Source organism: Myotis lucifugus, unplaced genomic scaffold, assembly GCF_000147115.1.
Source record: "Myotis lucifugus unplaced genomic scaffold, Myoluc2.0 scaffold_485, whole genome shotgun sequence".
Taxonomy (NCBI): domain Eukaryota; kingdom Metazoa; phylum Chordata; class Mammalia; order Chiroptera; family Vespertilionidae; genus Myotis; species Myotis lucifugus.
In genome coordinates, this window is record NW_005871533.1 from 204,265 (window position 1) to 216,373 (window position 12,109).

General features: G+C 56.0%; 2 protein-coding genes across 8 annotated transcripts in view; both read right to left on the reverse strand.

Annotated features, from left to right (window-relative positions):
* Positions 1 to 791, reverse strand: part of MIF4GD (MIF4G domain containing) — a 4,239-nt gene extending 3,448 nt beyond the window's left edge. Inside the window, exon 1 of one of the 3 annotated variants that reach the window (XM_023744758.1) lies at positions 663 to 791. The gene's annotated coding sequence lies outside the window, so the exon portion shown is untranslated. Of the gene's footprint in view, positions 1 to 549 lie in introns of all 3 variants that reach the window. The other 2 variants (XM_023744759.1, XM_006103417.3) reach the window with 2 other exon arrangements.
* Positions 792 to 2,625: 1,834 nt separating this feature from the next.
* Positions 2,626 to 10,931, reverse strand: SLC25A19 (solute carrier family 25 member 19). 5 transcript variants are annotated; one of them, XM_023744741.1, is made up of 8 exons: positions 10,710 to 10,931; positions 10,049 to 10,117; positions 8,233 to 8,402; positions 7,897 to 8,052; positions 6,057 to 6,227; positions 4,890 to 5,073; positions 4,173 to 4,303; positions 2,626 to 3,689 (listed from the first exon to the last, which is right to left on the reverse strand). In XM_023744741.1, the coding sequence occupies exons 3-8, from the start codon at positions 8,362 to 8,364 to the stop codon at positions 3,396 to 3,398; spliced, it is 1,068 nt and encodes a 355-aa protein (XP_023600509.1). In that variant the 5' UTR covers positions 8,365 to 8,402; positions 10,049 to 10,117; positions 10,710 to 10,931; the 3' UTR covers positions 2,626 to 3,395. The 5 variants fall into 5 exon arrangements, with proteins under 5 accessions (XP_023600509.1, XP_023600508.1, XP_006103485.1 ...); XM_023744740.1 differs by having other exon boundaries at positions 10,079 to 10,117; positions 10,710 to 10,928; XM_006103423.3 differs by having other exon boundaries at positions 2,626 to 3,578; positions 10,079 to 10,117; positions 10,710 to 10,911.
* Positions 10,932 to 12,109: the final 1,178 nt, after the last annotated feature.

Here is a 12,109-nt window from a genome sequence, read left to right on the forward strand (position 1 = left end):
TCTTTTTTTAGCCCTTATCAGATAAAAGAAGAGGAGGGGAGGCCTCCTCTCCTCGGAGCAGTATTTCCACTACCAGGAGGGGGGGTCCTGGCGAGGTATAAGTTCCGCAAAAACATGGCAAAAATATCCCCCCAGTTTGGGAAAATTATAGTAGTGTGGAGAGAGAGGCTTCCAAGCTGCAGAACAGCTGTCCCAGCTTCAGCCAGAGCCCTTCTCAGTCCTCAGAACCCTTCCACGCCTCGCGTAGGGCGGGCCTGAGCGGGTGGGTGGAGACTTCTTTGCCGCCCAGCTGGTTGGGAGCCCACACTCCCCGTCCTGGCCAGCTCGCCCCGCCCCGGGACGGACCGGTTACACTAGCCTCCCGAGTGGCAGAACTCCAGCGCTGCCCACTCAGGACTCCAGTCCCTGAGCTGGTCCATTCTAGGTCCTTCCTCTTAAAAAGGGGCGCGGGAAGACGTGTCCCTCCGAGGTCGTCCCGAACTGGAGCCCCCCTTCTGGACTCGGTGCCACCCCCCTGGCCAAGGGGGACGACCTTAGGGGTCTCCAGACCTGGGCAGCTTCCCTAAGCCCGGAACGCCGCTCCCGGCGGTGCAGGACCCGCAGCAGAACCCGCCGTCCGGTGTCCCGCGGGAGAGAGAGGCGGCGTGAGCGCCAGGACCCACCTGCCCGGCCGGTGCCGCGCCCGCGAGCCCGGAGGCCGTTCGGCGGGCATGGCGCGCGGCACCCACGTCCGCGCCACCGCTGGAGAGAACCGCGCCTGGCCGCGGCTTAGGTCATTTCCTACCGCGGCGCCGGGGATGGGCGGGGCGGGCCCGCGGTGGGCGGGGTCTGCCGGATGGGGGGCGGGGCTGTGATAGGCGGGGCCTGAAGGGTGGGGCGGGGCCGTGGTGGGCGGAGCCTTAGAGGGACAGGGTCTTGGGTGGGCGGGGCATGGGTGGGGCAGGGCCGAGGCGGCTTCGCCCCGCCAGCGCCACCTGCCGGAGCCCCGTGACTCCGCTCTCACCTCCGGGCCTGCCCCGAGGCCCCGGGCGTGGGAAGGGGCGGGCTGCCGGGACCCCCGCGACTCCGCACCTACTGCCCCCGTTCTCTCCTCATCCGGTTCGCCCCCGGCCTGTCCGGGACCAGGACAGCTCGTCGGCGCTGGGCCGGACCTGCCGCTCCGCCCGCATGAAGTCCTGGGTCTCAAGCGATGCCCCACGCCGGGGCTCAGGTGAAAACCGGGTCAGGAGCCGCCGCGGGGCCGCGCGGCGTGGGAGGGGCTGCGGGGGGCGTGGCCCTAACCGGGCGGCCGGAGGGAGCCAGGGGGGAGGGCAGATGGTTGAGGGGTAGGGCTTCCCAGCCGCGTTTCCCTCCAGCCCCCCAAGTTAGAAGAGAAGGGGGGCAGGGGCGTAAGGGCTGGATCAAATCCCACTGCCCCTCTCCTACTCCAGATACAGACGTTACAGGTAAACTAAGTTGAAAATCAAGGGGGAAAGGATCCCCCTAGGTGCCAACTCGCAACCCCGAGGTGTTGGGGTGACCCTGAAGTTGAGCAGGCCCCTGGCTGCGTCTTCCTTGGCTGTGGCTGGCAGAGGCGCGGGCCAGCAGCCGACAGGGCCATCCCTGAGGTCTGCCCTGGGTTGCAGGAGGGCACACAGAGGTGGCGGCAAAGAACTGCCTGTCCCCTTGGCTTAGACAAGAAGGTGGCTGGCGGCCTCCTGGTGCCAGAGTCCTCACCTCCTGGTAGGAGAGGCCGAAGCTGTCACCAGAAAATGGGTGAGGGTGAGGAAGCGAGCCCTCAGCTGCAGCAAAGGCACCGTGAGCAGGAGAGGTGAAGAAAATAGTTTACTTCAATGGACTTTTGTAGAAAATACATTCAGGCAGCTACCTCCCCGCAGCTCCAAGCCCAGGACTTAGGTGCCAAAACTCCTGTGGGTGTCAGAGTGCCCTCCAGCCACAGCCTGGACCTTCATAATCCGCAGCCAAGAGCAGGCAAAGCCCCAGCCAAGACATGAAATAGCAACAAGGAGAGAAGGGGCCCAGGCTGGGGGGGGGGGGGCACGCCAGGCCTGCTCCCACTCATGAAGGTGAGTCAAAATGGCCTGGAGCTGGAGCCCAGAGGGGAGGAGGCAGGGGGGACCCTGGCTCCCACTGCAGAGCCCACCCACGGGTCCAGGGCCCCTCAGGGCTGGGAGATCTGGATGAGAGGTGGCTGTGTTCCGTAGATTTTCTTCTCACCCCGCCCCCCCTGAAGTTCCTCCCCGTGCCTAGATGGATGGGCTGGGTTCCCATGCACATCTCCCCTGGGCACCTATTGCACCCTCACCAGCTGTCTGCCCAACCTCTTCCCTCTGCCACCCCATTCACCGGGCTGCGTCAGAGCGGGGCCCTTCTGGGGTCACAGAGGAGACACCCGGCCACATGCTCAGCAACTGGCCCAGCTGTGTGCTCCTAACACCCAGGAGGGCTGCCCGGCCCCAAAGAGGAGCCATCCCAGGTCGACTGGGGTAAAGGGCGGCTGCCTTTACCCACCTCTTCCCCTCAGCACAGCCCCCACTTCCTGCAGGGCTGCAGTATCTGCCTTCCCCAGAGCCCCTGCTGTGGGGGGTCCTGGTTGGGGGGCCTTATCAGAAAGTGACCAATTCAGAAGCCAAGCTGCCTGAGCCCCGCAACTCCTGAGAAAATGGAATTTGGGGACGGCCGGGCACAGCTGGTGTCCAGGGGAGGTGTGACTGGGAGAGAAGGTGGAGGGGGAAGGTAAGGAACGTGCCTTTAGCCTTAGTGTCTATTAAGCAAGTTGGCGGGAACCAGAGCCCAGGTGTGGGGACCAGACCCCTGCCTCTGGCGAGTCCCAGCCGTCAACCTAGGCTGTGGCCCCACCAGGGTCCGGAGAGCTCTGGAGGCAGACGGGCTAAGGGCAGGCAGCTGCTCCCCTTAGACCAGGGGTGGGAAAGGTATAAGACCCAAGAAATATTTGGTCTGGCCCTGCCAAGGCATCAGGGGCGAGTTAGTTCAATGTCTGACCAAATACAGCAGGCTAATGTTTAAGACGGTAATTTTGAATGGCCAGCGAGTGATGTTATAAATATCCAAATGGCCCCTGGCAGGAAAAAGGGTCCCCACCTGCCTTAGGCTGCGGGCTAGACGGAGGGAAGACTTCAAGCTCCTTGACTGGAGCGGCTGGGATCCCACCACGTCCTGTCCTCCCCGGGTCCCGCAGGGAGAGAGCCCTTGCCCTCCTGGTGGCCTCCAGCCGGTGGGGTCGAGGCTGCGGCCTCCCGGTGCTCGTCATGCTCCGGACAGCTGGCCGGAGGGGGGACCAGGCGGCGCCTCTCAGTGCAGCAGAGATGGTGGATCAAGTCTTACTTCAGGAGGTCGCTCGGGGAGAGACCTCAGGCCACCTTCCGGCCCCAGGGCTAGCTGTCCGCCTTCTTCGCGCGGTGGAAGAGGTTACAGAAGAACTCGTACCAGAAGAACATGAGGCCGGTGGAGAGGGCAGCCTTCAGCAGGCTGGGCGACAGGCCCTTGAAGAAGCCCGGCACGCCTTCCTCCCGCAGCACCTGCCTGGCGCAGTCCAGGAGGCCCTGGTAGCTTCGAACCTGGGGAGAAGAAGGTCGCTCGGGGTGAGGGGAGGGGAGTACAACACGGACGAGGCTCCATCCTTTTGTCAGCACGACGCCTAGCACATTGTAGCTCCCAATACAGACGTGTTGGGTGAAGGAATGGGTGCAAAAGAGACAGAGAAAAAAGTTAACCCCATTCTTTCTCTTCCAAGTTGAAGTGCCTGGAACTCGGCGCTGGACAGAGCTCCTTCCTGCCCAGGCGGCTCCCGCTGGTTCTGATTCTTAAGGACCCAGTAAGAGCTCTGGACCCTCTTCCCAGAGGCACCTCTGCCCCTCCCCCACCCCACCTGGTCCCTCTTGGGCAGCAGATCCGAACCTGGCCCTCGTTAGCTCTTCGCCTACCTGTGCCACCCTCCCGCCCGGCCTTCTCAGGCGACCATGCTCCCCGCAAAGGCTCCAGTGATTCCCGATGACGATGACCAGGCAGTGACCTCATGAACAACCAAGTCCAAGCTCAGGCCCGGTGTTCGTTTGGAACTCAGCTTCCCTCTCTGCCCAGCCCTTCTCCCCCCGGGGCCCCTCCCGTCCCAGTGGGGGCAGGACCAGAGCTGTCGGCAGGGCACGGCTCACCTGGCCGAAGCTGGCTCGGGCCTGCTCGAACCCTCCGACCTGCAGCCGCTTCTTGAAGAGGTCCAGGGGATACGTGAGGGTCTTGCTGATGACTCCGGCTCCACTGCCGCAGAGCAGGTTTTTGAGGTTCCCTGAACCAGGAGAGTGGGAATGAGGGGGAAATGAGGAAAATGCAATTTCGGGTAGACAAGTTAAAGGTCATGAACTTTGTCCTCCACATAAAACAAAACCCCACAAGCCATCCTTGCTCTCCGAGGAATTTAGTCCAGGAAACAGAGAGCCAGACACAGCCACTTCTGGCAAGAACGACACGGGACCGCACGTGGGACAGGTGGTGGCAGCACAGGTGAGAGTCACTGGTGCTCTGCCTCCCCCGCTGGAGGCCGTGAGGGCCTTGGGCTCTGCCATGTCACTCAGCTCAGGCTCAAGGGGAACAGGATGTCCCTCCTCCTGCACATCCTTCCAGAACAAAACCCAGTCACTGGTGCCACTGATGGGTGGGAACAGGATGTCCCTCCTCCTGCACATCCTTCCAGAACAAAACCCAGTCACTGGTGCCACTGATGGGTGTGAGCGGCCGCATGGCAGAGCGGGCTCAGAGCCCTGTGGTGTCTAAGCTCTGACAGGAATCTCTATTTCCCACGCGATGCAGGAGACGTGATGTCTTGGGAGTGGGGTGAAGGGAGACCTAGCTCCTTTCCCGTGCGGCTGTCTCACCGTTTTTCTTTCCTTCGGCCGGCGTGACCCACTCGTACACGTGCTTCAGGGAGTTGTAGAAGGAGAACTGGAAGCCAGCGTAGGGGAAGATGGCGATCAAGGTGGGGTTCAGGCCTTTGTAGAAGACCAAGGGGCCTTCGGTCCTGTACATGGTGGCCACGGCGGCCCGCAGGGTTTTGTACACCTGGATGCACACACGCAACTCGAGTGAGCGCAGCGCCGGTTTTAGCCTGAGAACACAGCCCACCACGTGCACGCCCTGCTCCTGCACACCCAGGAGCATTACTTCTGCCAAGAGGACACAGGACGTGCTGGACAAAATCCCAAGTGGGCTTTCCCAGTGACCCCGCCAAGCTGTTTACATGACTGGTCCATCCCCGGGCGACCTTGCCCCTCCCCCCCTGAAGGCTCCAGTAACACGTGAGGGCACAAAGCACGTGTCCTTTGGAACAGAAGACGCGACATCCCCCCTCGGGTGACTGGGTACATGAGTTATGACACAGCCATTAAAAAGGACACGGGAACATGCTGTCACTGCTAAAGCAGGAGGAGGCAATCTGTGTGGCTGACGGGACTAATCCCCAAAGGTCACAGCCAAGCACAGGGGAGCAGGCAGCGTCTGTGCAGGAAACGAACACGGGCAGGGAAACCGGGCCCAGGATGCCCAGGTACATCTCCCTTTCGCCCTGACACACACACACACGCACACACACGCACACACACACACACACACACACACTACCACCGTATGTCCAGGAAACACAGAGTATGGTGGAGGGGTCTACTTCAGGGTTTAATCCCTTGCTTTCACTCAGTAAGTTCTTCCTGAACTTCATTACCCCATTTCCTCCAACCCATCCTTTGTGGGAACCAGACAGTCTCACAATAGCATCTGGATCAGCCATCTGACCCGGAGGCTCACATTCCCAGGCCCGTCCCTGCCCAGCCCGCTGTGTGGTGTGTCCTGTTCCCACCTGGAGGCTCTGGCTCCCCCGTGAGGCCGTGAGCACAGTACGAGGTGCTGAGCACGGTTCCAGGTCTCACAAAGGGACCGACAGGCAGACTGAAAACCCCCTCGTCCAGCTCTGCTCCCTCCCAGGAAAAGAGCCCCAACTCCTGGGCCACCTTCGGTTACTCAGGCGCCCCTCCTCTGGCCGGGCCACTGACCTTGGGCTCACCCTGCGCTGCAAAGCGGGTGCGCAGGACGTCCACGGGGTGCACGGCGAGGGTGGCCACGCAGGCAGACAGGCCGCCGCACACGAAGTGCACGGAGAAGTCGCGGGCACTGTGCACGCCGGCTCTGTGCACCAGCTCGGTCAGCATTTCAAACGACAAAAACTGCAAGAGCGAAGAGAAGGTCATTGACAGGCACCCAAACAGACCGCCTCTGACCCACGACCCAGGTGGGGCCCAGTCCTAGGGACAGGGAAAGAGTCCTCCTGAGCAGTGACAATACAACAGACACAATTTTGTGCAGCTCAGATGCCATTTTAGATTCTACTGGAGTAGAGCCAAGTACTCAAAAGGTTAAGAAAATATAAAACTTTTATATCAGAAAATTCTAGCCCAGCTGGCATGGCTCAGTGGTTGAGCGCTGACCTATGAACCAGGAGATTACGGTCGATTCTAGGTCAGGGCACATGCCCTGGTTGAGGGCTCGATCCCCAGTGGGGGAGGGTGTACAGGAGGCAGCCGATCAATGATTCTCTCATCATCATTGATGTTTCCAACTCTCTCCCCCTCCCTTCCACTCTGAAATCAATAATAAAGATATATTTTTTAAAATTCTACTCATTAACTTAGTTTCCTGAAACCTGAGAAAAGGTGGCCATTATATGAGCCTCGGCAGGGGACCCCTCCAGTGCAGCCGGCGGCAGTGACACTGAGAAGCATTCCGCCCGGAGCAAGGATTCTGATGGGAGAACTCCACTTATTCCATGTTCCATGGTGTTACCCTCGTACGCTCAGATCTCCCTCCAGCCAGTTCGAGGCGGCTCGGGGTCCTAGAGCACAGGTGGCCGTACCGACTCCCATGCTGCAGCACCTGTGGCAGGTGCGCCCATGGCACAGCCATGAAATGGCAGATGTGATGTTGTAGAAAGGGCAGGCAGGGACTACTCTAGTGCTAGCTCTCCAGGGGGGAATCCTGGCTCTTCCACTTTCTAAAACTATTTTTTAAATATATTTTTTATTGATTTTTACAGAGAGGAAGAGAGAGGGATAGAGAGTTAGAAACATCAATGAGAAAGAAATATCCAGCAGCTGTCTTCCGCACGTCCCCTACTGGGGATGGAGCCTGCAACATGCCCTTGACTGGAATCGAACCCGGGACCCTTCAGTCCATGGGCCGACGCTCTATCCACTGAGCCAAACCAGTCAGGGCCACTTTCTAGCTGCTGACTTTGGTTGGGTTAACTATTTAACTCTCTCTGCCTCAGTCTTCTTGTCTGTAAAATAGGGATGACAACAACCTATCTCAAAGTACTGCTGAGAGGGAACAGAGGTGAAATGGTTAAAACAGGGCCTGGCCCACAGTGAGCACTGGACAGGGGTTCTACACCACGTGTCACACGCTCTGAGATAAACCGGCACTCGGCTGAGGATGAACAAGCCCCACCGCTCACAGCTCACGTCACCTCTCCGACCCACACATCGCTTGCTCTTGCCTTCCTCACAAGGCTGTTGGGAAGTTCAGGGAAGCACAGATGTGGAAATGCAATTTTGAAAAGTGAAAAGCATTGTGTCACCATTTGCCAAGTCCCATTGGGAGTGTGAGGTCAAGAGAGCCTCCCTAATACTCAGTGGGCGCCCAGTCTCTGGGGCGGGGGGACGTGGGGAAGGGAAGGCCTGTGGTACAGCTCAGTCTGACTCAGTCCATCTGTCAGGTAGGTTCCCCGTTGAGACACGTGAGAAGTGTGGTGACCGCCGCCTGCCGCCCGACCCCTCGTCCTTGTGCTGCTCCGTTGAGCAACCCGACCCCAGGGGCCAGGCGGCTCCCCGCACCTACTTGGACGGCTCCATAGCCGATGGAGAGAAGCTGGGCTGGAATGTGTCCCTTCCAGAAGGCGGTCGGGCCCTCCTCCCACAGGATCTGCCTTCCGGCCTGCAGGATCCCATGGTACTTCGCGTTGGGGTCCCTGCGGGACAGGCGCTCAATCTGAAGCTGGAACGAAAATGGAAAGGTCAGGACAGGAGGGGCGGGGCTGGAGGAGAAGGCGAAATTTCAGGAAAGGCCACGAAGGCAATGTTCTCGACAAAATTCCAAGCTTTTAGGAACTGCTTTGGCATGAAAGAGTGACCCTGACCAGTCCGTCCATCACGTGGGAAAAGGGGGAAAGGGTACCTGGAAACGGATCTTGATGACGTCCAAGGGGCTGATCAGCGCCCGAGTGACAAGTCCAGACACCGACCCAGACACGGCCACCTCCAATTTGGAGATATTCCTGTCGTCTGCTTTGGGGTCATAGCCGACCATCCCTGCCTCCGGCCCATACAATGTCCATCAGCTTCAAGCTAAATGCAAAAAACAGGAGGAGACACCCGATCAGGTTCTCAGGGTCTCTGCTCACACATCACCCCTCAGAGCAGCCCTCCCTGACCAGCCATCTGAAACAGCGCCTGCCGCGGACGCAGCACAGAACAGAGAGAATACCATTATAGGTCTGGACTTCTGCCCTGCTCAGATTTTAGATGTATGAGCATCGATTGCCAATTCCAGTTGATGTGAACCAAACTGTCCCTGGTCGAGAACCGTTGTTGGAGAGGGGTTTTACACACGAGCACAGGTGTACAATGGCATGCACTGCATCACCGTTTGTAAAACTAGGTCTGACACAAATGCTTATCAATGGAGAGGTGGACAAATACACTGAGTCACATCCATGTGATGGCATATACAGCCATTAAAAAGAATGAGCCAGTGCTACTCACACGGAAAAGATGTCTATGATAGATTGAAACATGAAAGAAAAAGCAGGTTTCAGAACAGTATGTGTAGTATAACCCCATCTTTGCAAAAGAAAAATAGCAAGACCTAAATACACTTTGTTCAGCTGTATAACTTGAAGGGGAAAGTCTGTGACCACACCCCCCACGGGCTGGTAAGGTTACCTTTGGGGGAAGGGTTGGCAAGGGAAGAAGGAAGGTAGATTTCTCCCTTTTTCTGAATACACTTCTATATAGTTTGGCTTTGTTATGCCCCCACCCCCAATTCCAACTAAAACTAAATATAAAATGACTTTAGAAGGGAACTCAGAATTAATCTAGGTCTTGAATACTTTAGTAATAGAAAAGTCAGTGACCACACCATGACAGCCTTCGCCCACTGATTCTTTTCTTTCTTTTTTTAAATTGATTTTTGGAGAGAGGAAGGGGAAGGGAGGGAGGGAGAGAGAGAGATCTATGTGAGAGCGAAACATCAATCAGCTGCCTCCTGCATGGCCTTACCTGGGGTCAAGCCAGAAACCCAGGCTTGAACCCAGACCAGGAGCTGAACGGCAACCTTCTAGGGTATGGGTGGACACCCACCAACTGAGCCACACCTGCCGGGGCCCACCATTAATTCCTTTTCTTCTCTCACCCACCCTGGACTCTGTACCCACCACTCCCTCAGCCCCCAGCCCTCACTTTTCTGAAAATACCAAAGTAATACTCCAATCCACCCTCAAAACCAGCACGAGATTTCCACGGAGCTCTATCAGCAAAGTATTCTAAGATGACATTTTATTAAAACGTCCATGATGTGAAACCCCCCACGCCCTGCCAGGAATGTGCCCATTTCTTGGTACCTTTTCTGATTCCCTCAAAGGAGGACACCTGGCCTTTCCCATCCACTTCTCCGTCACATTAACTCGAGCTGTTTCTCCCCAGGTCCCTGTGAGGAGCAGGTTAAACAGGGTAGGAGCCCGAGGGAGAGCCTCTCCAGCTCCCAGGGACTGCTCGGTCCCAGGCTGTGGGGGAAAGGAGGTATTTCTCTAACTCAGCAGCTCTGCACAGCTGGACCTCACCTCGGATCTCAGCCTCTCCCAGGGGCCTGGGCAGGGTTATTTAACCTGCGCTCAGTTTTCCCTTCTGGAAAGTGGGAGTGACACCCGCCCTGCCTCGCCCAGACTACTGCCGCACGTGATAAGCTTTGTCAAAGTGGTAAAAGTCTCACAAACCTGAAAGGGCTTTAAGGATAGTGGCCTTACTTTTTCTGCTGTTCAAAATTTCCTTCTTGTACCAATCATCTAAAGAGAAAAAATAAAAATGAAATGTGATTATATGTTTGGTATATACAGTGGGGCCTTGACTTACGAGTTTAATTCGTTCTGAGACCGAGCTCGTTAAGGAGCTTGTTAACTCAAATTATTCTATCAACTCAATGCAAAAAATCGGCCGAGACAGATGGTAGCTCAAAAAACTCGTTAGTTGGAACACTCGTAAGTCAAGGCCCCACTGTACAACACAGCACCCAGAAGATGGGGGTCCTCTGGTGTGAGTGGCAGGGCGGGTGGGGTGTGTGTGTGCCTTAGCCGCCCCCTTCTCTTACTGCGGAAGCCCCGAGTGTCCGGGTCTGCAGCTGGGAGGTCTGCCCATGTGTTCAGCTAAGGTTCTCTGCAGATGCACCCGCGTGTAGACACGGGTGTCTGGGTGTGGGCTCTCTGCAGATGCACCCGCGTGTAGACACGGGTGTCTGGGTGTGGGCTCTCTGCAGATGCACCCGCGTGTAGACACGGGTGTCTGGGTGTGCCTCGGGAGTGCTTTTGCTCCCTGAGTCCCTGAGGCTTCTCAGGTCGGGCATGACACACGTGCGTACAGTCCCCGCCCCCGCGTGAATACCTGCGCATGTGTGCTCCCTCCGGGGAGCGACGGTGCAAGTGTCCGAACGGGCGGCGAGACGCGCGGAAGTAGAGGTCACTCACTCCGCTCCGAGGGCGCCGCCCGGCTCTACTAGCTCTGCTCTCCCTCCTTCCTCACGCAGGCTTAACAGCAAAAGTCAACTGCGCCCGGCAGTAACTGACGGGCGCCTGGGCCAATCACTGCGCAGCTTCCGACAGATTTTGGACCAATGTTTGGACAGTCGTCACCGGCTAACACCGCCCACAAGGTGTCACTGGGTAATGTAGTCCTTCGCTATCAAGGCTTTTTTCCCCTGCGAGGCGCAGAGCCTCCTGGGAGGTGTAGTCCTGCAGAGCGCGCGTGCGCAGATGTTACTCAAGCATCGGAAGGAAGCGGGTTCCGAAGTCGCTGTGCTAAGCATCGTGGTGGCTCAATCAGCCTGCGGGCGGGTGGGAAGTTAGGGAGCGCTGGACAGATGGCGGGAAGCTAAGCAAAAACCTGGAGGAAAAGGAGGAGAGAATAGGTGGGTTTTTAGGACGGCAAAAATAGAGGTTTTGTTTCCCCCTAGGGTTTACTACGAGTATTTCTCATTATAAAACTATATAGACACATTACAGAAGATGTAGAAATGAAGAGGGAAATGACTCATCCTACCGCTCTCAGGCAAGTAACGTCAGCGTTTTGCAAGACAGTATTTCTTCCTGATTTTTAAATTGCATTTTTCACATTAGTGCAATTATTTTGACGCACAATTTGAAAACATGTTATTGCACAATATAAAACATTTCATACAGGTACGAAAGTAGAGAAAATAGAATAGCCTAATGAACCATCATATAGTCATTACTCAACAATTAACCAACTCCTGGTCAGTCTTGTTTCCTCTATACCTCACCCCTCCAACATTATTTTGAAGCAAATGCTAGACATCCTATTATTTCACCGGTAAACATTTCAGAATGTATCTTTAAAAGACAAACATCCACCAAACTATCACCCCCCAAAAATATCAATCTCCTAATATCAAAATAGTGTTTAAATTTTCCTGATTGGCTTATAAATGTCATTTTTAAAAAAAGTTTGTATTGAGATCCAGACCATACATTGCAACTTAAGTCTTTTTAAATCTACGTTTTGTCTTTCTCTTTTTCATTTTCAATTTCTTTCATTTTCATCTCATTTTCCCCCCTTTCCTTTCTCTCTTTATTTTATTTTTATTTTTTAAAGAAAATAGGTAGTTTGCCTTGTAGAGTTTTCCTCAGTCTAGATCTTGCTAGTGGCATCCCCATGGCGGTTTTATAAAAAAATATATATATATAGGTATATATATATATTTTTATTGATTTCAGAGAGAAAGTTAAATATATTTTTATTGATTTCAGAGAGAAAGGGAAAGGGAG